At 40.5% G+C, this 24372-nt stretch overlaps 2 protein-coding genes across 2 annotated transcripts; one reads left to right on the top strand and one right to left on the bottom strand.

Moving 5' to 3' along the window:
* The first annotated feature begins 58 nt into the window (after positions 1–58).
* Positions 59–22790, top strand: LOC6580479. The gene is made up of 4 exons (XM_002006281.3): positions 59–76; positions 3646–3735; positions 4557–6590; positions 22405–22790. The coding sequence occupies exons 1-4, from the start codon at positions 59–61 to the stop codon at positions 22624–22626; spliced, it is 2364 nt and encodes a 787-aa protein (XP_002006317.2). The 3' UTR covers positions 22627–22790.
* LOC6580480 (cytosol aminopeptidase) lies at positions 9215–11365 on the bottom strand. Its single transcript, XM_002006282.4, has one exon. It carries the CDS (start codon positions 11153–11155, stop codon positions 9581–9583), a length of 1575 nt encoding a protein of 524 aa, XP_002006318.1. The 5' UTR covers positions 11156–11365; the 3' UTR covers positions 9215–9580.
* Positions 22791–24372: the final 1582 nt, after the last annotated feature.

Below are 24372 nucleotides of genomic sequence, written 5' to 3'. Positions count from 1 at the left end.
GCCAGCCTGACGCCTCATTTGTCACACTTCCGACGACAGTCAGACGCCCGCAAGGAGAATGGCTCTCGTCTGCCTGGTAAGTGCGAGGGGGTCAGCCGGAGATATTGTAATGTACGTGCATGCATGAATGCCAGATGCCAGATGAGCGAGTGGGGGCAGAGTCGGGGGCGTGGCAGTCGAGGCATGAAAAGGACATGGCGTCCGAAAAATCAACTGTCCAATGATTTTTTTTTTTCCATTAAACGCCTCAATGGCCCATTGTCAGGTGTGGGCGGAAAATGCAGAAGATGAAAAACTGCAGATGATGCGCTTTTCCGCCTCAGCGCTACAGTTTTCCACGACTGCTGATTGAAGCAGCGGAAGCTGATGTTCCATACGTCTGGCCACTCTGTATAATTTATATATGCGTATACAAATATACTTGAATGTCTTTTTTCCGATTTTTCGTTGAGCCACTTGAACTGCAATTAGCCGGAAAAACAATTGGCCATATTTCTGCAGGTTTTTGCTCTGCTAGCTTAGCCCCTGCATGGGCCACAGCCATTTAATTACGGGCTGTAAAATCATAAAACAAATAGTCGAAATGCTTTCCATTTCGTTCCATTCATACGAGTCGAGTCGACTCTTTTGCTTTTACGACCTCGGCCGCCGTTCATAAAAATGTTTACAGTTATCTAACCACAGACGGTCCGAATCCGAATAGCACACCCACTTCCCCGGCAAAAACAAGCGCAAAAAAAAAATACATTTTGCCAATTGCAATCGAAACTGGAAATTTGCAATTTAAATGGATGGAAACTTTGCGGCAATTTTCACATTTCTTTTGTGCATTTTCTCGCAGCGCATTTCCTTGTGGCCTGACTTTCAGCACTAGGCAGGACTGAGACAAATACAATTGCCCCCGCAGCCCCAGCCCCAGTCCCAGCTCCACCATCTCCAACGGCCTTTTATGTGCATTGAACTTGACTTTGGTTTTTCGCTACGAGCTCCTATGCAAACATGCTATGGAAGCGGAAAAAGAGCACAGTGAAAAACTGGTTCAGAGTGCCCGGCGAGCTCTGGACTAGCTACTGCAGCAGGGCCCCGCCCCTGCCCTTCTCCCCACTCGGGCAGCCAGCCACAATTAGCCAAGTTTTGCCTTTTGCCTGGCCCAATTTCTTTAACTGTCTTGCAACGTTTTTCCGCCTTGTTGGCCGCAGCAGCAGCAGTAAAAACAGCAAACAATTTGCAAGTGAAATTAAGCCAACAAAAACAATTGCAACAACAAGTTAATGAAAACGCCTGCACGCGTTTCGTGTTGTTTTATTTTTCAGCAAAAAAAAAGTAAAGAAATTGCAATAGGCAAACAACAAAAACTAAAACAAGAGTGAACTGCATTCAAATTCAAGTCAGGCTCAAGATTCCTGAGGAAATCTAAAACTTTGAACAGAACAAAATTTAGTCTCTACTAAATTTAGTAAATTTAAATAGTAAACAATCAGATTGTCTTTGATTTAATTTACAAAAATTCTTAAAAATCAGCTAATAAATCTAAGATTTCTTGTTATTGAAACAAGATGGAAACATTTGAAAAAAATTAAGTTTTTTCATAGCTGAGCAGAGATGTTGACAATCCTTTGTTGTCGCTCCTGGGGGTCATAAAAATGTTTAACTAGTTTTCACAGTCATAAAAGCTGCAGAGTGAAACAACAATTACTTGGCCAAAACAACAACAACAACAACAGAACACACACAAAAAAGAGAGAATGGCAACAGTATTTTTGTTTTTATTGTAGTTTTCCATTGAATTTTCAAGTTATTCGCGCGTGCTCCAAACGCGAAGCGAATATCCATTTCACGCCCACCGCTCCTGCTGGCGCCCCCTAGCCCAGTTATAGCTAGCGCCAAAGTGTTAAATAGAAAGCACATAAAATTTTATGTCCAAAGGGGGGAGTGGCCAAAGGGCTGGCCCGCTGACAGCAGCTGGAAGGATAACGAGTGCACTGCTCGGCAGCAAGTGGAGCCCAGGACAAGTTGGCTGCCCCAGGTAGGCGCATTAGAGGCTTATTCATGAGCCAGAGCTGAGCGGGGCAATGGAAGGGTTCACTGCTGCTGCTGCTCCACCTACTCCTGCTACTCCAGCTACTCCTGCTGTGGAGGCGCTGTGCTTGGCAAGTTCATAAAAATTCACTCAGGCGCAGCTTTAACGGCCGTTAAATGTTTACGCGGTTGCATTTTTAACGACTGTTGACAGTTCATTTGGATTTGGATCGCGGAGCTTAGTTAAATGGCCATTGACTATGCGGCAAGGCTAAGCTGCGCCGCAAAATACTCATAAAGTCGCATTCTGAGTGAGTCAGCGAATAAAATGCTTTACGTTTTAATCAACTGATGTGCAGTGCAATTTTTAATGATATTGCGGGCGTGACAAACTGAATCAGACAGGCGTATTTCATCTAAAAATCCTTCAATTAAATATTGTTGATATAAAACTATCTAAAAATTTAATTAGTTTACAATATTATCTTACTATAAACATATATATAATGTTTATAGTAAGCTAAATTCTTTTCGAACATCAATAGTCTAGCTATATCTGAGACTTTTCTATATATTATGATCTTATCAGAAAATTTTCTGACATTTGAAATGAGTCTTTATATAAAATGCCTTACGTTTCAGTCAAGTAATATATGGAGTACTGATATATTTAATATGAAGCCGAATCGACTGAATTAGACGGAAGAAATAATTACTAAAACTATTAGAATAAAAAAAAAACTTTACTTAATTATGATTGAGCTACAAATAATGCCAGTTGTAGTATATCATTATAGAATATTGTTATAAAAAGCTCCTCCTGAAATCACATATCCATTTCTATATATTACTACATCATCGTCCAAGTGCTCCCACTAAATATCACTTAATAAGTCCCAGTGGCTGCTTGGCCGACATTGCATAAGCGGAGAGACAGAGAGGCGATAGCATAATTGGCCTTGCATAAAGCAAGAGTTAGGCAATGCAATTCAATGCTGACCATGCTCAAAATCCACAATCCACAATCCGCACTCGAATAAGTTTAATGACCATAAAAGCCAAGTCAAGCCAAGCTGAGCCAAGCTGAGCCGCGACACAAGTTCAAAGCTGCTGGATGTGAAAGTGGAACCAGACACATGAATGGGCATGCCAATAGCCAGACAGGTTGGCGCGACAGATCGGTCGACTGGGCGGGCAGAGGGGGCAATCGGACGACTGGGCGCCTGGGCACCCCGCGGAGCAAATGAACCGCTAAACGTTCAACTCGGACAGCGCGTGCGCAACGAGTTTGGTGCAGCCGAGAATCAAGTGTCGAGTGGCTGTTGTTGCAGCAGCTTCCGTCCAAATGTGGCAGGCATTGTGGCATGGTCGAAAGTGAAAGTGCCACACAGACAGACGAACAGCCAGACTGCCGGACAGTGCAGCTGAACAGCTTATTTGATTTAATATTTATGGGCTCAGCTCAAATATAAATATATAACATGCATAAACGGCCAGTGCAAAGGCACAGCTCAGTTATTTGATCTCTCAAGTTGAATGCCAACAACATTTCCCAGCTAATCAATTTGTTAGCCATGTTAACAATAACTCCCCCTCTATCTCCCTCTCTCTCACTCCCTATTTCAGATGCTGCTGCTCGCCCTGAGTTTATCTTCGGCTGCACCCACAGAAAACTGGCAGCGTTTTCCCTCCCTCGACACATTTGCCAGCTATGAGGTAAGACTGAGCTACGATTTAACACAAATTTAATTAAGTATTAGCTAATTATAAAGTAATTTTGCGAATTTATGTAATTTTAAATATATATTGCTTATAAATATATTGAATGTTGCTTAGATATTTATTATATACTGCTGATGAGTTGCTCTTGAATGCTTTTGGAACGTTTGATTAACTTTGTTAATTGATATTTCACAGTGCTCTATGAATTTCATCTGTAAATTGATCTATATTTAATATACCAGCACTTTTATATTATATAAATCAAAGGTCTAGTTGCTAGTGCTTAATTTTTAGGCAAACTATAATTTCATATAAATTCTAATCTTTAATAAGTAAATAAATATTACAGACTAGAATTTAAAGCAATTTAAAAATCATTAAAATATTCAAGATATATTGTTAATTGTTATTGTTAAGATATATTGTTATATTGTTATCATATTACATTATATGTTATTTTATATTATACTGTATTCTACTATATTATATTTTAAGATATATATAATTTTTTTTTAACATAAATTCCAGATATTTAAACTTGCATATTGATTTGTTTGCTCCAAAAAATTAATGTACATAAATTTAATAGGAGTATTTTTCTTTTAATACATTATCAATATCAATATCATTAATATCAACATATTCATTTTATTTAATCTCTAATTAGAATTAATAACATTAAAAATTTCATGTTTTTGTCTCAATATTATTTTTTTAAGATTATCAATTACTAGGCATTTTATTCATTTATTTTCTAATATTTGATTCTTCTTAGTGACTATTTAGTAATCGATTTGCTTTTATCCTTTCGCCAGGACATGCAGCGTTACTTTGATCAGCGCAACTTGCGCAGCATGCGTCACATAGACAACCCAATGGACGACAGCTACCTGGCCGCCTTCAATCAGTACAACGAGCAGCCAGCGAGCCCCGCCCTGTTGGCGCACTCCCGCCCCAAGCGCGAGGAGCGTCAGCTGCCGACGGCGCCGCGCATGCTGCGCTTTGAGCTGAGCGACGCAGTGGAGCCCAGCCAGGAGGTGAAAGAGCTTGTGCGCCAGCATCGGGATCGCTCGCTCAAGGCACCAACCAAGCCACCAACCCCACCCAGCAGCACCACAAAGCCGCCCGCTAGCAACGCAGCTAACCACAAGAAATCACGTAAGCCTCGTCGCTCGAGGCGATCGGCAGGACATCGGCAGCCGGCCAACTTTAAGGTGCAAATGATACCCTTCGAGGCCTCGGATGCACGGGAGCCGGACACAATCACTGCCCAGCTGATTAGCCGCGGTAGAGCTTTGGATGTGCAACGGCAGCCAGCTGCCGCAGCAGCAGAGAAGCCAGCAGAGAAGCCGGCTGCGAAAACCCAGCGCAAGCAGGTGCGCAAGCCAAAGCGCTCCAAGCGCTCAGCACCGCTGCAGGTGCTCAAGTTCGAGCTGTCAGATGCAAAGACATCGCTGCCAGCCGCACTGCAGCGCAGCGGGAAACAGCTGTCCGGCTTGCTGACCATGGAGACCCAAGCGATGCCGGCGAATCAAAGCCAAGTGCAGATGCCCAGCACGCAGCAGACGCGAGTGGACGATAACCTGGTGATGTCGGGGGAGGCGGCAGCCGAGTCGAAGCGCATGTACATCTACAAGGAGGCGCCTGTCAGCCACCTCAAGGCGAAGAAGTCCCTGAGCGCCCTGCCGCACGAGGTGCAGAAGGTCATCTCGCACCTGATTAAGGACGGCAATGGGGGCAAGGCGTACATCAAGTACCTGACGCCCCAGAAGATCGACTACGAGCACTACAAGGCCAAGACCGTCTCCTATGTGCCCAAGCCCGCAGCCTACATAAAGTATGTGGCCGCCAAGCAGGCGGAGCCACAGGTATCTCAGGTGCCTCAGGTGCAGGTGCACATACAGCCCGTGCCCGTTGTGGAGCAGCTGCGATACGTCTATAAGCCCAGCTATGCCGCGCCCTCGATAGCACAGCCCATTGTGGTGCAGGAGCAGGCGCCGGTGGAGCAGGTGCATCACACGTACAGCGCGGAGGTGCCTCAGCCGGCTGCCGAGGCGCAGCTGCAACACGTGACCACCAGTGTGGCGGAGCCACAGTTCCGACCGTCGAAGCCAGACCCGCTGCAGGTGGAGTCCAGCCCCATCTATGGCCGACCCATTGAGCAGTACAACTATGAGGTTCAGGCTGAGCCAAGCCACGCCACGTCGCCGCTCATCAAGATCGAGTACCTGGTGCCCGCAGATAGCGTTAAGGAGCACTACAAGCAATCGGCCGAGTTTCGGGAGCTGTCGACGCTGATTGGCAAGTCGCCCGACGATCAAATCCACGGCCTCACCTACCTGCTGGCCAAGGAGATGCAGGCCAAGCTGCAGCGTCAGCCCAAGCAGCTGCTTGCACCGGATCCCCGCCCCCAGGACAGCACTGCGCCCATACTCTTCCATCCCGGACAGGCTCAACAGCAGCAGCAAGCGGTGCCAGCTCCTGCTCTGCCCGTAGCAGAGCACGGCTCGCTGGGCGTTCAGCCAGGTCGCCTGATTGGCATGGCCAAGACCAAGCAGTATGTGCCCATTGTGGAGCCGGGCAACAATGATGTCAAGCAGCTGCCCCTCGTATCGAGCACCGCTGCCAGCAAAGTGCACACGGCCAGCTCCTTCATTGACTTCCACCCCGGCCACGGCCACGGCCTCTCGCACGGCTACGAAGGCATCCGCGACGAGCAGCCCGTGACCACAATCGCACACATTGTGCACCACCCGCAGGCCGGCCTGGCCACATCTCTGCCAGCTCAGCCAGAGGCCGAGCAGATGGCCAACGGAGTGCACTACGTGCACCACCAAGACGACAAAGAGGTGAGTGCTAGAGTAAGTAATGGGTATACTACGCTTTTAAAGGCAGAGCTGAAGAACTCCTAGCTGATTGACAAGCAAATGCCCTATACTCCGTTCAATGAGGGCTTTAAATATATATATAAATATATATTGTATATAGCATAAACTTTTTGAAAATTAAATGAAATTTAAAAGCAAATTATCGAAAAATATGATAACGTCCAAGGGACTTCCGAGAGATTAACTACTCAAGCACTCAGTAGAAAATCTGTAACTACATACTTCACTGCCAAAGCGCCATCTAGCGAATTATTCCAATACTCACTCTTATTGTCTTTCTATGAATATGGTAGAATGTACATATTTGAATTTATTTATGTCTGTGTGCATACTTATAGGAAAGAACCTAACCTATTGACAAGTGCTCAAAGGCTTTTTTTTTAATAACTTCTGTATTAATTAATAGATTTTAATGAAATTTACAAAATAGCATCTACATAACGTTTTACATATTTACCAATTTAAAAAAAACTTGCAAACTCATTAACATATAGGCTATAATTGTTAATGAACTTCAATTTTTAAAAATATGAAAAATGTTCAACCCGCTTACCGCTAAATTTTTTCTTAGTAAATTATGACATCATTCAAAATGTATAAAATACCACAAATTAATCTGAATGCTAAGCTGCTATCAGATATTTTTATTACTATGATATACGAGACAATTTAGAAAAAAATTTTGAAATCTCTAACATTTAATGGGATTAATGGAAAAAATAAAATTATGAATATTAAGTATAAATAAATATTAGTATATTTATATATTATTAGATTATAATTGTATAGAATATTATAAGAGTAACATTAGTATTAGTATTTATATTATGATATTTTTAAACAAACTTGATCTGCGCCTGGTAAATTATAGGAATCTCTCAACGTCGCCATTTTCTGCCTGTAACACACATTTTATTATATTTATCACTGTACCCTGATTTTCCCCATTTTCAATATGTTAGAAAGACTCCTGGGTAAACGTAAATCTACGTTACATAGCTTCTATTCGTTATGCGTGTTGCTCATATCACTTAAATAAATATATAAGCTCTATGAGGACTCTTGTAATCTCTTAAGCCTGTCACAGGCACTAGCAAAGTATATTTTGAAAGCTCTCTCTCTCTCTCTCTCTCTCATTCGCTCGCTCTCTGTGCATTTTAATGGAATGCAGAAGGCATAAAAATTAACATGAAAATGGAATCGAATGGAAATCGATTTCGAAAATTCCCCCGTTATTGCTTGCTCGCTCAACTTCTCAACTTGGCGGCCTTTCTGCCAATGACAATGCATTAAATTAAAGCATACCTTGGGGCGCGCCACAAAGGCTTAACGCGCCCGAAAGTGTGCTCCATTGATTGGCATAGGCAAAAACACAATCAACATAAATAAGGCGAACTGCCCGAGCAACAACTGGCTGCAGCAACAACAACAACAACAACAACTCCCCAGACACGACAATGTCGCAGTCACAACAATGAAGCGCCTGCAGCATAGCTTCACTCCCTCCTTCTCCTCCTCCCAGAGCACAAAGCTAGGAGCTGGTGCCTGGGGGACGGGGGAGGTGCTGTGCGTATGGGTCTGGGCACTGTGCGCAATTCAGTTTGATTGCCGATCCATGTCTCGCCGGTAATGCACTTAATCGAATAATTTTCAAGTTCGACAAGCATTTTCAATGTCGTTAGCCCAAACACAAACGAAAACTCCAGCCATCCTCGTCGTCTGCCACCTGGCTGCGGCCACAAAAGCAATGCAAACGGCTTCGTCTTTCATTACGATGCGTCTGCAAGCAGACTGCAGTCTGCAGATTGTGCCATTGTCTGTCCCCGCCGACAAACCGAACCCAATTGATACAGAGAGACATACTGGGAGTAGTGAGGGGGCGGTGCGGACTAAGTGCGTACTCCTTTTGGATTTCCTTGCGAACGTTTTTAGCAAATTTTTAAGCCAAAGCCACGCCTCGGCTAGCAGCGGAACTTGCGCTTGGCTTCTACTTTCTTTATAGACATTTCTTATTTTTATCTGCTCATTTTTTTTTTATGCTCATTCGCGAAAGTGAAATGAGTAGATTGGTTTTATGCAATGTAATACAAGGTGTTGCAGTTAGTAACGTGAAATTCGGAATACTTACTGTTATATATCCTAGAATTATAAGTCGTACAAAATATCCCCATAGTCCCCAAATTGAAATATGTATTTTACAAAAATCATTTTAGTTGAATAGCTAGAGTTAAACTTGGAATATCTACTCGCTTTGACCAAGCAAGATCAACAAGATATATCGGATATAAATTGTATCTGCTGAAGTCTTAAAGGCAAAGTACTGAAACGTTATGATTTTGTACAGATCTTTGATTATATGTCCATGCCCACGTATCTGAAGACGGAATATAGTATATAGCTTATATACACCCTCATATTATATGCTATAAATTATATACTCAATCTGAACACTAAAACTAAATAAGATATAGCAAATTCTCTAGCATTTACTCTGAATGAGTATTTTGCCGTCGGTAGCACCCGCCCGCAATGTTCTTGTTTCTTTTTTATTTGTCTCATCTGGACTGAATGAAAATACCTTTATCTTTTTCTCTTCTTTTCGAAGTAGCAAGTTTCGCGCCGTGTTTGCGGCACGACGCTGACTGCATTTAATCTCAAATCAATTTTTTTCCTTTCTTTACAATGTGTGTTTTTTCTATATAACTTGATGTAGTATCTTTGAGATGCATATTCGACAACCACAATCGATTCGTACAAAGTATCTTGAGTAGAAAATAGTCGATGCGAAATATGCCGCGCTGCAGGGAACCGTGACGCCAGAATTACACACAAAATTTCGTCTTTCTTTCAAGGCCATGAGAGCTTTTTTATACAGAATTAACGCTATTAATCTTCACTTCTCAACTTCAAAACAAATGAACATAACCACCACGAACACAATGATCCACATTCTACTTGACTTCGGGACATGCCATCTGGTAAACGAACTGCACTAGGGTTCTCGTGGGGCGTCCGGTCATGTAGCGCGCCGTCAGATATGGTATGATGCCGTACATGGTCAGCAGGCCAGTGCCGCGGGTGTCGATGTGGGCCCAATCGGCACAGGGCACCAGCTCATGAAGAATGGCGGCTGCCAGGCAGGAGCTGGCCAGACCACGGCCATCGTTGCTCAGATCGTAGCCAGTTTCGTCGGTCACCTGCTTCTTGTAGTATTGCCAGAGGGGCATGCGCCACAGGCGATCGCCCGTCAGGGATCCGGCGCGCTGGAACTGCTTCCACACGTAGTGCGAGTTGGAGAAGATGCCGGACGCACCGCCGCCGTAGGCGTTCTTCACGCCCATGCCAAGTGTGGCGACGTCGACGACGAGGCGCGGCTTGTAGGAGACCTGGCCGTAGATGAGGGGATCGGCCATCACAACGACGCCGGCCTTGTCCACATCACGGATGGCCATCGATCGAGCATTCAGCATGGTGACCACATCGCCGGGCTTCACCGACATGCCCGATGGCATGTTCTCGCACAGGGGTATGACGCAGGTGACGTTTATTGGCAGCGAGAGTGCAGCAACGCAACGCATCATGCCAATGATCGCAGCGGCCGCAGACATGCTGCCCCGGTATTCATCCATATACGTACAGGGTCGCAGATTGATGCCACCGGAGTTGAATGTGATGCCTTTGCCGACAAACAGGATCGGCTTATCCTCGGGCGAGGTGCCACAGTAGCTGATCTCCAGTAGCACGGGGGGCTCGCAGCTGCCCTTGGCAATCATGAGGAAGGCATGCATGCGCTGCATTTCGATCCAGTCCATGGTGCGCACCTCGACGGTGATGCCGCACGGACAGAGCGCATCCACGGTGGCCTGGGCGAACATGGTGGGCGTCATGCAATTGGCCGGCGCATCGGAGAGGCGTCGGGCCAGGTTCTGGGACTCGGCCTTGAATACGCCACGCGTCCAGCCGTCCATGTCGCTCGAGTCGTACAGGTCCAGGCGCGGCACGACCATTCGATTCTTCTTGTTCAAGTTGTCGGAAAATCGATAAACGCCGAGAGTGGCGCCCTCTGCCGCCTGCTCTGCATAGTCCATACCATCCACTGAGATAAGGTTGCAGTCCTGATGCTGCAGGGATCGTGCACCGACGCCGGCGGCCACGCGCACATTCTCCATGCCCTCGTCCAGCATCTCCAGCTCATTGAAGCCGACGCCTTCCAGACCCACGCCCACCACGGCCACAGAGGTAAAGTCGTTATCAATATTGTTGAACACACGGCCACGCCCCAGTCGACCATCCACCTTCGTCTCGCAGACGAGCTGCCTCAGCTTGCCGTTGGTGCGGTCATTGAACTTCTCGCCGGACGGCGTAAACTTTGGATCCTTGTCGCCCTCCTTCATGTAGATGCCAACCACCAGGCCCTTACCGCCACCGCCTCCGGCACTGTCACATGCAAAGCGGAGATTCATCAGGCGAGTGGCCCGCTGCAAGGTGAGAACGTTTCGTATGAACTTACGATTCATCTGCTTCATCTTGAGAATAATTTATGAAACGAAAAATTTCGAATGGAATTTTAAAATATTCAACTATTATTGCGGCACAAACAGGTGTAGCAAAAAAAAAATTTTTTTTATTTCACAAAATAAATTTTGGATTTTTTTTGGGTTTTTTCTGTTTTTATTATTAAGTCGAAGTCTGTTCTGTGCAGGCCAGTAACAAAAACACATCTGAAAAGCAAATAACTGTAGCCCCCAAATCAGAGCGACTCTGACGAATTCATGTTGTTCATGGATAACATGATCTCAACATTTCAAATCTGAGTTCCAACTAGGTTTTTCTTCGTAAATAAGATAATTTTTAATTCTTCTTAAATTAAGTGGAGAATTATTTGTTTTTTTTTTTTTAAGTGCTTAAAATTGATGAAGTAAAATATTTGGAAAATAAAATTAGAGATTTTATTGAGTTGAAAAATATTAAGAATATCTTATATATTCATTAGGAAAGAAATTATGTTTCAGCTTTAAATTAGTTGAAAAATGGAAAAAAAAACCATTCTTTTCTTTTAACATTTCAGCTTTATATAAAATGGCAGACAAATTGAAAACGTTCAAAATATTGAATTAAATTTAATAATATACATAGTTCGCTAGAAATTTTTTGGTTTAGAAGAAAATGTATAGAAATTCGTAATATTTAATTCTAGTCAAAAGTTGCTTGAAACTAAAGAAATAATAATTAATATACGTATTAAGAATGAAGTACATTTTAAGCAAATTACTTGAAAAATGGGGAAATAAACATTGCCGGAACAATTCCAAATTCTCTAAAAAAAAAATCAGATTTTTTTAAATTAAAATGATAAAAATAGGAAAATAAATTAATTCGAATGAAAATTAATATACATTTTTAATATTTAACTGTAGTGTTAGATTGTCTGAAACTAAAAATTGAAAATAGGAAAATAAAAATAATAAAATGAATTTATAATTATTAGATATAAGATTTTTAAAATTTTTAATATTAAATTTCAGCCTCAAATTACTTGCAAAAGTAAATGAAATCATTGTCTAAGCATTTAGGAAATCTATAAAATTAAGCACTTTAATGAGGATCAGCCAGACTTCTCTTCGGGAACGATTAATAATATTATACCATGTATTATTATTATATACCATAATTATATCATTTTATTATGCACCTTGAACTGAATCGTTGTACTTAAATTTTCTTGATGAACTTGCTATCTATCTATCAATAAGTATATATATAATATGTATCGCTTTTCCGTCTCTTCGACATATTTATTGCGCTGTCAGGGCAGCTGAAAGGTATGCCATTGACATTCTGAGAAGTGCAGCAGAGCGCAAAGTTGGGGGACAGATGATGGCGAAGAAAGCAGCTAAGAAGTTGCCGGGGCTGTTGCCAACATGCCATAAACAGGCAAAAGTGCTACTGCAACTGCGACAAGCAGCAGCAGCAATAACAACAACAACAGCAACAACAACTGCGAGCAGCAGAAGTTGTAGCTGTCAGTTGCTCGGTTCGCATCGCAAATCGACTTAAAATTGTTTTCGAGACAAGCAACAAAACTTGCTGGCATTTGGCGCGTCATTTTATTTGATTTTCAGTTTTCAGTCTTCAGTCTTCAGTTTGCCGTTTTTCAATTTCTCTATTGGCAACTGCAAAAGCTGATTAAGTTTTATTTATTGGCTCAAAGCGACTTGCATAACTTTGCCGTTAATGCACATTAAACACTGAGGGGCGCCCGTGTGCAGGCAGGCGGCAAACGAGTGCTGAATGTGCCACAAAAACCGCCGTACTCAAGCCCAAGCCGGCCAAAGCCCACACTCTAACTGACCAGACAGTCCACACATTGTTTTACTGCCGTTTAGCATGATTTTTAATAGGCTTTGGGCCTTGTTCCTGGCTGTCGTCAATGCCGGGCTTAGCATCCACCGTTGACTGCTTGTGAAACTGGTCCGCCCCAGCCCCTGCCGCTGCCCCCAGCCCAATGGGCTACGGCTGATGAGCATGAAGGCATGCTGCCAAGTCCTGCCTGCCAGGTCCTGTCTGTTCGCCTGTCTGTCTGTCCGTCTGCTTGTCCATCTGTCCGGCTCTGACAGCCAAACGACACTTGTTAGGCTCAAGTTTGGGCTGAAGCACACGCGCTCTTCCGCCCGCCGTGGACATGCCGTTGCAATGCTCGTCACGGGACTTGTTTGACAGCATCTGCCACACACAAAAGCCGGAGCAGGAGCAAGAGCAGGAGCAGGAGCAGGAGCTGTAGCCGTAACCAGTTGGCAACGTGTGCGAACATGGCCAGATTTTTCGGGCATTTGTCATTTTATTGTGGTCAAAATGGTTGGTAATGGCCGCTCAAATTGTGTGTAGGTGTTGGTATTGGTGTGTATGTGTGTGTGTGTGCCTGCCCGCTGCTTGAGCCTGTCCAGCGTGAGCAGCAGCTGCAGGTGCAATATTTTCCGGCAAGCAACTCACATATTTTAATTCCATTTTTACTTCAACCCTTTTGCTTCTTTTATTCTATTTTATTTTATTTTTATTATTCACCTCTTGTTTTCTTATTGTGAGGCGACATATTTGTGCAAGTGTTGAAAAGATTGTCAGGCAGCGGCCGGAGCCAAGGGGACTCGGCGCTGGGTACATAACTTTTATTTAATGGAGCCAGCCAGGGGAAACATATGTGCATTGCTTAGTTGGTATTTGGCATTGAAAAGCACTCGACAAAAGGTTTCAGCTCGGGGACTTGCCCCATAACAGAGTGAAAAAGGTTGCAGCTACTTTATGAGCTGCTTGCCAGCCGAGGCTCGAGTTGGGGTCCCCGTTTTTGGGTACACATTCGCCAGCATATGTTTCTAATATGCTCTCCAGTGTGGGTGCTCTATAGGCTGTGTTAAAGTGGATTTAGGCGAACAATTGAATGGCTTAATAAAGTGCCAGCCGAAATGTTGGCTAAAAGCTGAACAAAATGTTCAAGCTAACATTTAATGTTTGCAAGGAATATAAATATGAACCGTTTTAGCACATTTTTTAGCTACATTCAAGTGACTTTCCTAAACACTTGGCCATAAAACTCTCGGAGTACACACTTATCCTAAGAAAATATCTACCAAGTTTATATAGTTGGCATTGCTCGACCCGCCCGTTACTCGCAGCGTTTGCTCATCAATTTGTGGATTAGCTCCAAGTGCCATGCAAAATGAAACCCTGACAAATCATTTGCCTGGCTCGCCGCTCAGCTCAGATATTAACTTAGCAAGTAGCCAGAAAAAACGGTTCGACCCAAACCTAACATTGACTTTAAATTAGCTTCACTTCACTCGCTCACAGAATAAACCGCAGCTAAAAACTCAGCTAACTCGACTGACTGCAGGCTAATATTTCGGTTGCAAAAAAAGCAGCAGAAGTAGCTGATAAAAAAGTAGTACCCTAGCCTTGCTCCTCCCTCTCTCTCTCTCTACCTCTCTCTATCTATCACTATGGCTCATTCATTCACTCTGGCTGCGTATCGACAGTCACATTCGCATAAAAATCACGTAGTTTGACATTTTTTCTGCTCCTCTGTCAAATCAGTTGGTTGGACGCTCTTCTTTCTTTCTCTCTCTCTCTCTCTCTCTCTCTCTCTCTCTCTCTCTCTGCACTTCTTGTGCAGCAGGAGCAGCAGCTGTCACGCAATCAGCCCAAGCACATTTGCTGGCAGAGCCAACAAACTGATAACTCAATTTTGGTTAGCGTTGAACCCTCGCCCGCCCCCTGCCACACACTCGCCTGCCGCTGTGTCCCTAACATTAAAGAGCACCGCTCATAGTGCTCATAACTCTGAGGCGAAAATTGCTAACAAGCGAGCCATAAAAATTGTCTCTCTGTGTGTGTGAAGTGCACTGTGTGTGTGTGTGTGTGTGTGTGTTGGTTGGTTGCTTGCATTTAAAATTTTTAGCACTGGCACTGCAACATTTGTGACTCGGCTAGAACTATGCAACACTGGTTCCATAATCAGCGCCTAGCCTCATAATTGTGTGCAAAACTTTTGGACTGTGATGTCGCCGGCAATTGCGTCAATGGCTGCCGTGTGGCAGTGGCTGCCAAAAGACGCCCCAGAGTCGCACCAGCATCGCATCAGAGCGAACGCCAGGACATTCATTGCCTGCTGTTGAACACGTACTGGGCAGGCACACACACACACACGCACACAGATACACTCACTGACTGGCTGATGCGCCAACTCTGAACGCATTACATTGTAAAATTGGTTTTTGTAAATTGTTTGGACACAACATTTATTTCCATTTAAATGCGATTTGGCTGGCTTTTTTGGTCCACTCCACAACGACCGGCTTTCTGTGGCGCCTGTGGCCGCCCCAGTTGCGTGTGTGTGTGTGTGTGTGTAGGTGTTAGTGAGTGTTGCTGAGTGTGACCAAGCCAACACTTGTTCAATTTTAAATGAGCATGCAGCTTGCCGCTGCTGCAATTGCCACTGATGCCTCCTCACACCTGCCCGCCCACCCCCCGCCACACCCACACCCACACCCCCACCCTCCCCCACACCAGCACACCCATAATTCTCATTGAGAGACTCAGTGGCATCCGCTCTGCTGCCCCTTGAGGTTTTGGGCATTGGTTGAGCGAGGGGTTTTAGAGCGCTTAAACGAATTGTGTGAATAATAAAAGAAGCACTGAGGTTGCTATAGATATAACGTTAGTTACCAACACGGATTAGTATTAAGGCTCTATCTGTGTGCCTGCGTGTGTGTGTAGTGAGAGCTCCAGGGAATTCGACATCAAATGTGGGCAATTTCGAAACGAAACTAAGCAAAGACATTGACAACTACAAGACCTATTAGACAGTGAGAGTTTCTTTTAAGCAAAGGAACAATAGACTTAAGTCTTAAAAGTATAAAAAAAATTAATCCAGATACAAAAGCTGTCTTCAAAACAGAAAATTATATATCCTTGGAGACTTGAGGGTTTAAACTAGTTTTTCTTTTTCATTTGTTCTATCTTTTACTGTCAAAATATTGAATTAAATAAAATAAAAGTTTGAAAGAAAGATATTTAATAGGTGACAAAAAATAACAAATAATAATAATAATATAAAAAAATAATTATAATAGCAGTAAAAATAAAAAATTAAGAATAATTAAGTAAATTTATAAATAAATGTAATTTAATAATAAATGACAGTTTATGTAGAATCAAGAGATAAACTATATTGATAAAAGTTTGCTTCATACTTAAAAAACTTTATTATTATCCAGTTGAGAGTCTTATATTTATGAAGAAAACGCATTCACATTCGCTCTCGCTCTGACCAACGGGCTTAGGTTGTCTCCGTTTTATAATGTTGGCTGAGCGCCTTCTAATCGTGTGACGCTCATTTCACGAACATCATTTAGGGAGAGTTACGATCGATGTTCGTATTGAAAACGATCTTCACATTCACATACATATGCACACACTCAATTCACGTACGCTCATTATGTGCTTAGCGATCACAAGCCTCGCTTCACTCCGATCGCAAATAAAATCATTGAAGAACTAACCCCTCTCAGATCGTTTTTTATGCCTAAGAACTTTCTTCGAGTAACAAAAATTCATTGAAAAAAAAAAAATAAAATAAAATAAAATAAAATAAATTAATAATACATTCAGAACAAGCAAATTTTCTACATATACAAAATCAACATTAGAAATTTTTTCCCTTGAATCACAAGCTGCCAAGCAAAGAAAATATTGTCTGAATCACAATAAATTCAATTAGCCGATAATCAAAATAAATCATAAAGCCACATGCTGATTTTGCGGTCTAATGATGAAACCGAGTTGATTTGAGTTGAGTTGAGTTGGGACGAGCTCAGATGAGTTAAGTTCCTGGCCAGGGGCAATGAGCTAACCACAAACAGCACCGCACAAAGCAAACGGCAGTGGGGCAGGCTGCAAAAAGCCGCAGGCAGAACAAAGGCCAAACGATTTTAATGAGCCACGCAGTGGCTAACAAATGCCCATCAACGAAGGCAAAGCAAAGGGCTGGCAGGGGAGGTGGTGGGGCTATCGGCCTGACTGAAACGGAAGCTCGAATCCAGAGTGCATAATGAAAATCAACAACAATGCTGATTATATGCGAATCAAAAGAAATAAAAAGCAAAGCGCGTCCAAGTGCCATATAGCTCGCAGTGCGTCAAAGGCATTGCTCAGCTTGGTTCGCTATGCAATAAAGTGTGGAGTCAAGCAAACACTCCAAACACTCTACTGCAAAAGTGCGAGCGAAAAAATAAAAATAAATAAACGCGTCTAGTTACAAAAGTTGCAATGGAACTTGTTATGAGCTGTGCCTGGCAACTGGGAAGACAGGGCGTGGGCGATAGCGAGGGGGAAGGCGAATGCAGCGGGGCGGGGCGGCCGGTCTTGAGCTACTACTACAAGTTGTGCATATCGCTTTACCAAAAGTTGTGCACGCAGCCAAAAGCTGCTTGCCATCACAATTTCCAATTGCCAAAGCATACTTTTAGGCTGACCCCAAAGAACTGTGGAGCCAAACAATGGGAAACTGAAATAGCAGAGCTTAAATGTCTACCAAATTGAGTGTGGACTTAAGGGTATGCTTATAGATAACAGTATAAATATTAAAAAAGGCATACGAAAATGTCATCAAAATAGCTCTTCATTGAAATAGAATTAGTTGTTTTTTTTTTTTTTTGTATAGCTTTTTGCTTTAAAAGTCTTATTTTATTAATTTTTTGTATTTATATTTTATGTATTTATTTATTTTATTTTATTTATTTATTTATTTTGTTTTTTTTTTTTTCGTTGAGACTTTTTTTAAAATGATTGAAAAAGAGTTTCTCTTAACCGAAAAAAAAAAAAATAATAATAATTAAAAATAAAATTATAAATAAATGAAAATTTTAAAACATCTTAAATAATATTACAATTATTATAATGTTCCTAACAATTTTAATAGAAATTCTCAGATTTAAGTTGTCTAACGTATAGCAAAATATTTGTTTAACTATTCTTTTTGTGATTATAATAATATATGAAATCATATAAACCATTTATTTAAAAAAGCAATTTGATTAGTGACTTTTTATTCGAGTTGATATCGAATGTAGCTGATGTTAAAGTAAATCGCCTGAAAGTTAAAATATTAACAGGAAGTATAAAATGTTATCATCTAGTCGAAAACTTTTCCATTTGCAGCAGATATTAAATTCCTATAAAAATTTATCAGTAATTTAATTTATCTATTTATATATTTTTTTTTTATTTATATATACTTGGAGTGAAGACTGTTAATGAATAAAACTCCCTTTTGATTTTATATAAATAATATATTTTTAACTATAGAAAATATATATTTATCTTACCAATCAAATGCAATGGTTGCAATAGTTTCTATTTATTTAAAATGAATACAGCAAATATTTGTCCGTTATTCACAGTCCATAGAATAGCAAATAGTTATATCCCACTGTGAGCCCTCAGTCTCTCTCAGTGACTATCTCTGGCTATCTGTGTGCGTGCGCTCGCCCGCACTCAACTGAGCAAAACTAAACGAACTCACGTATTTTGGCCTCAAATTGCATTTTGCACTCGACTCGGCTCACAATTCGCTGGCACTTTTGGAGGAACGTGTTAAATGCAAAATGTGTTATAGCAAAGTGCCTGCGAAATGTCCGAGCCGGGGCCAAAGCCAATTTCTAATAAATTCCGTGAGAGACCAACTGTTTGTCATATTTTTCTTAAGCCACACCAAGTGCTTGGCTCTGTCCTGTTGACATTGACATTACTATATATATCTATATGTATATATCTATGTGTATGCTACATATATCTATATGGCTTGCCCGGTTTGTCTGCATCTAATGGCAAGTCAATTTACAGTCACAGAAAAATTGCATCGTCATCGCCACCATTATTGTTGTTGTTGTTGTTGGTGCTGCTGTTGTCTGGGCTTTGGATCTGATCAACATCATCAAACGAATGCTGATTTACAGTTGGCACAAAAAATATGTGTACGTAAGCCCTTTTTTCAATATGGCACGTGATGTGATTTAGTCATTGGCTCCCAAACGCCCCTACCGACGTGCCCAGAACCCAGCCTCGTCTCCTCCCCCTGCCAGTCCCCTACGTCCGCGTTCACGTCATGAAACGCAAACATTGACCAGTACTTATAGGACAGTCAAGTCCTGCCACGGATAGGGCTCATACTCATCGAGGATTGGTTGACGTTTGACCAGCTCTCATCATGTTTCATCTGCATTGTAATTATGTTCATTTAATCAAATCAAATTTGTAATGAAATTCTGCGACTGCAGCACCTCGTAATAAATTGCTTGTCCGCCCGGACCCAGCACCAGACTGCTGTGCCGGCAATGGAACAGTAAAAAATCAAAGAAAATTTACATATTCGCTGACGATGCGGTTTATCGTCTATGACAATATATATACCCTTTAGGATATTGAATATCTACATTAATTGTGAGTAGATATGAAAAATGTAATGAAGTAATCTCTAAACAATTTAATTTCTTTTGGAAAGTAATGAGAATTCTAGAGCTCTTGGTATGAGATTATAAATATTTTTTTTTATATTGATTGAAGTTTTTCAAACGACTATTTTCTTTTCTTTTTTTTTTTTCAAAATTCATCTATAATATTTTTTTAATAATAATTTTTGGAACTATTTTTATTCTGTAACATATCTTGTATCATATCTTATAGCATACCATATATCATACCTTATATAACATTGATCTCACTTGTTGTCAGTTACACTCATTTCAACCTTTTACGCGGTATTCATAAGTCCATCATCTAGTGGAGCTGCTTTGGAAGATCCTTGCAGTGCGGTTCGGAAACTGTTTTGCATGTCAAAAATCTATTAACATTTTGCTGTTAATGAAGGAGTCGTCGCACTCTGCGCCTCGCCGCCTGCAAACTTCTGACTGCAACAACAATGCGCGAGCTACAGAAACATTTTTTTACATTTCATTAAGAGCAAAGCACGATAAAAATTTAAGCTCAAATGTTGGCAAATTGCTAGAGCGTGGAAATTCTTAATTATAATAAATGCGCTTGCGGTTTAAAGATGAGCAAGAATAAGCGCGAAAGAGGAGCGAAGAACTGAAGCAAAATACAAGTGAATATTAATTGTGTAAACGCAGAATAAAGTTTGTAAAAGAAGAAAAGGAAAAATGCAAAAAATGTTGCTAAGCAGTTAACTATTTATTGTTATTCAAGTTATTTAAAAAGCGCTTGAGGAATTTCACTAGGCAGCGTAGGAAGTAAGGCAGCAACGTCAATGTAGAAGGCTGCGTTATAATACTTTAGCTATAGCTCTGTGAAGTATCTAAGATGCTAAACTTCGCTTTCGCTCATTCTCGAACAGTTGCTGGAGCTGCAATCAAGCTTTGTCTAATCCTACCGAAGCATACAAATGACAACAAAATACTCCAGAACAACTTGAGAAACTCTGCCTCCACTCACTCTCCCTCCACTCACTCTCCCTCTCTTTCCTACACAATGCTACAAAACACATAAATTTTGGCAAACTTTGCTTGGGGCATGCAGAGTTTTGCTTGCACTCGCCGCAGTTGACAAGAAAAATGCCTGGCGACAACAATGTAACTTAATTAAACTTAATTTACAACTCATTAACATATCAAAAAGTTTGCTACGCCCACCTCCCAGCCCCAAAAAACGCCCACGCAATAAAAACCACAAAACATGTAGCGAAAGTTGTGACAATTGTCGAGCCGACAACGAGATTTCCAAGTTACAGGAAACGGAAACGCACACACATACAGCATCTCACACACACGCACACTGATGCACACAAACAGGATAACGCATGCCGACATTTGTGCAAAATATTTTATTTCATCTTGAAATGTTTACCAGAGAAGTACTTACAATAAAAAGGCAACACCAAAATTCTGGATGACATCTACAAAACAAATCTATGCGAAATGAAATCACGCTGATGGGCTGATTGCGAAAGATAGGGGAATGGGAATGAGAGTGGGAATGGGAATGGAAATGGGAACGGGATGTGCTGCTGCTGGGAACTTGGGACCGGGTGCCATGGTCTGTTAGAAGATATTGGCGCATTCACTGTTTTCCATATATTGTTGCAAATTTCATTACGCACGCGCCTGCCTCAATACAATTTACAATCACATGCATAGCTGAGCGTCATGTGAATGACAGTCAGCTCCGAGCTCCCCCTCTGGAGCTCACATCTGCTCCGGAAGTACAGAGACGCACAAACAGCAGCTCGCTCCATCCGCCAGCCGCGAATCTTAGAAACTTCAGAGTCTTTTGTTCTTGTATTCCCTATGAATTGCTGCAGGGTTCTTTGACACAAATAAATATAGAGAACAAAGAGGTTTTCCTTAAGAACTAGTAAGACTGTAGTTCTGAAATATAATTAAGTAAGGACTAGTTTTTAAAGTAAGCTGTATACTGCAAAAGTTGTAAAGAGACGAGCAAGAATCTTATTACCTACAGCAATGTTATAAACCTATTTTATTTATTATTTTAATTTTGATATTTTTTTAAATTAGAATATATTTTTTTTAATATTGATTTTTTTTTAATTTTACTTCAATTTAAATATCTTTTCATTTTAAATACTGCATATTGTTATAATCATTTTATTTTACTTTAAAAATGTTTAAATGCCGAATAATTTTAAAAATATTTTATTTTAATTTCAAGACATTTGATTTTTAAATACTGTATATTTATATAAGTAATTTTTTTAAATTTAAATATATACGTATATCTTCAATATATTTTAATTATGTTTTTTAATGTTTATGATATATTGTTATTTATAATATAGTGTTATAAATATTTTGTTTTAATATTAATACATTCTGCTTTTACAATTTGTCAGACTATCCTATATTATCTCTACACTTCATATATACACATATTTAAAGTGTACAAAAACTTCGTGATGGCTTTTATGCACTAAACTATTTTACATATTTGTAGCTGACATCGTTGTTGCTGTTGCATTTGTTTGCCAGTCCTCACTGTAGACGACAGCTGCCCTAATATATTTTTGCATTTTGCATACTCTTTTCGGCATGCGCACGAATTGTCAACTGCGCCAATAGAACCTATCAGCCAGCCATAAGCCAAACATACATGCATACATATACATATATATATATATAGAGTAAGAGCTGAAGCTAACTTAAACTAAAACTCTTCCCTCCCGCCCTGGTGGCCCCCCGTCTGCTCTTCATTACAGCTGAATCAGTACGCCTCAAAGTATGCCTTCGGTTATCGCATACGTGATTTCCATACCGGCAACGATTTTGGCCACAAGCAGAATAGGGATTTGCATGGCGTGACACGCGGTCAATATCACATTTTATTGCCAGATGGACGCGTCCAGAACGTGATTTATCATGCAGACGATACGGGCTTCCATGCGGACGTTAGCTTTGAGAGCGGCACAGCCAAACACTGAGCCCAAGAGCACATCTAGCCGCAGCGGCAGGAAACAAGAAAAAACAAATCCAAACAGCTAAAACATTGGGTAAACGTGCAATTTACTGTTTAAGTTAAAATCATAAGTTCTTTAAAAAAAAATAAAATAAAATTAATAATAAATAAACAAATATATTGTATTAAGAAAACATGTAAAATTCATTTGAATTTAAATTGGAAATATTCTATTAAATTTTGATATATAATATTTTTCTAAATTCATTTAATTAACTTTGTTAAACATATTTTATTAAACTAAAGAAAAAATAGTGTTTAATCTAAATGATGTAAAAATTTTAGTTATTATAAATATTTTTGGCTGTTATTCTGAAAAGTACTGGAACAATTAATATCAAATATAATATAAAAATAAAATTTAAGTAAATTTTTAAATATATAATATGCAAAAATACATTTAAATTTTCATAATTTTATTTTATTTTTGTATAGTCAAAATTTTAAAATTGTGTTTGATTAATCCCAAAATTTTTATATTTTATTTTAAGTTGTGAAATTGTTTTTATTAATTGTTTTTAAATAATGTTCCTTCTATCCCAAACATCATCTATTATGATTTATTTTTTCCCTTTCATTTCATTTCCAACATATCATATTTTTTATATTTAATTTTCTAAAATTTCTGTTAAACTTATAGTTTCTTGAATAATATGTGCAATATGACTGTTATATATTTTTGAGTTGATTTCCTTAGACTCTTAACTAATTTTAATACATGTATTATAAGATTGTCAGAACCCTGGCTGATGCAAACACACATTCCGAACTAAAAACCTTAAAGATAGCGTCGCTTTTTGACCTTTAATAAGCGACAAGTTTGTCTCCACAATGTGCAATATAACAAAAATAAATTCATATAATTTATAGATTGTAAAATATAAATAATAAAAATCAAACAAACAACTTTCCTGCATTTTTCATTAGCAAATGTTGTTATGGGAATTATTGAAATAGTTAATCATTGAGTGAGCCGCAATTAAAATTACAAACGACTACGCACTTTGCAAGCGATAAAGCGTTAACAATATTTAACACAAAAGCAGAAGCGTCAAGGGGGAGGGTTGTGGCTGAGCGGAGAGTGGGGAGTGGGGAGCACACAGGTTCCGGTAGATTGACAAATTGCACAACTTTCAATGAAATTGGAGCCGTGGAAAACCTTCGAATGGCAGATGCGCAACGTTTACGCTTCAATTGCATCCATAATTGACTTTTAACGTTTTGTAATTGTTCAATTGCTATTTGTTTTTAACTTTGCTACTTTGTGCATTAAATGCGTGCGTCGAAATTTTCGATTAAAAAAAAAAAAAAAACAACAATTATGCCAACCTTGCTGTTGACCTTTTGCCTTCCGCCTTGCCATTTTTTTGTATTTCGCATACTCTTTATAGATTTCGAGAAGGTTTATTAACTGAAATAATGCGTGCAACAGATTCAAGCAAACAAAATCTCATTGTAGATGAGCCAAACAACTGAAAGAAGTCTTATGTTTGTAGAGCCAACTTAACTGAAACTTGTCTATACGCTTTGGTAAGAGACTGGTAAGTACTTTGACTTTGCCATAAACTGAATGAATTACAGATGAGATACACAAACTCTTAAGTGTCTTTTAATTATTTGCATATGTAATTTGCCAAGAGATATAAAAAATAAATATTACTATTGCCAATCCCTGGGAACGAGGTATGTAGAGCGAACTTGCGAAATGCTA

The sequence above is a fragment of the Drosophila mojavensis genome, unplaced genomic scaffold, assembly GCF_018153725.1.
Source record: "Drosophila mojavensis isolate 15081-1352.22 unplaced genomic scaffold, ASM1815372v1 contig_81, whole genome shotgun sequence".
Taxonomy (NCBI): Eukaryota; Metazoa; Arthropoda; class Insecta; order Diptera; family Drosophilidae; genus Drosophila; species Drosophila mojavensis.
Note: the sequence above shows the minus strand (reverse complement) of the source record. Positions and strands in the feature narration are given on the sequence as shown.

Excerpts from the sequence above, each read along its gene's own strand:
- LOC6580479 (XM_002006281.3), top strand. Across the intron at positions 3,736-4,556 it reads ACACATTTGCCAGCTATGAG|GACATGCAGCGTTACTTTGA; the intron begins GTAAGACTGAGC and ends TCCTTTCGCCAG. Across the intron at positions 6,591-22,404 it reads ACCACCAAGACGACAAAGAG|CTGAATCAGTACGCCTCAAA; the intron begins GTGAGTGCTAGA and ends TCTTCATTACAG.
- LOC6580480 (XM_002006282.4), bottom strand. The coding sequence starts at position 11,155 with ATGAAGCAGATGAATCGTAAGTTCATACGAAACGTTCTCACCTTGCAG.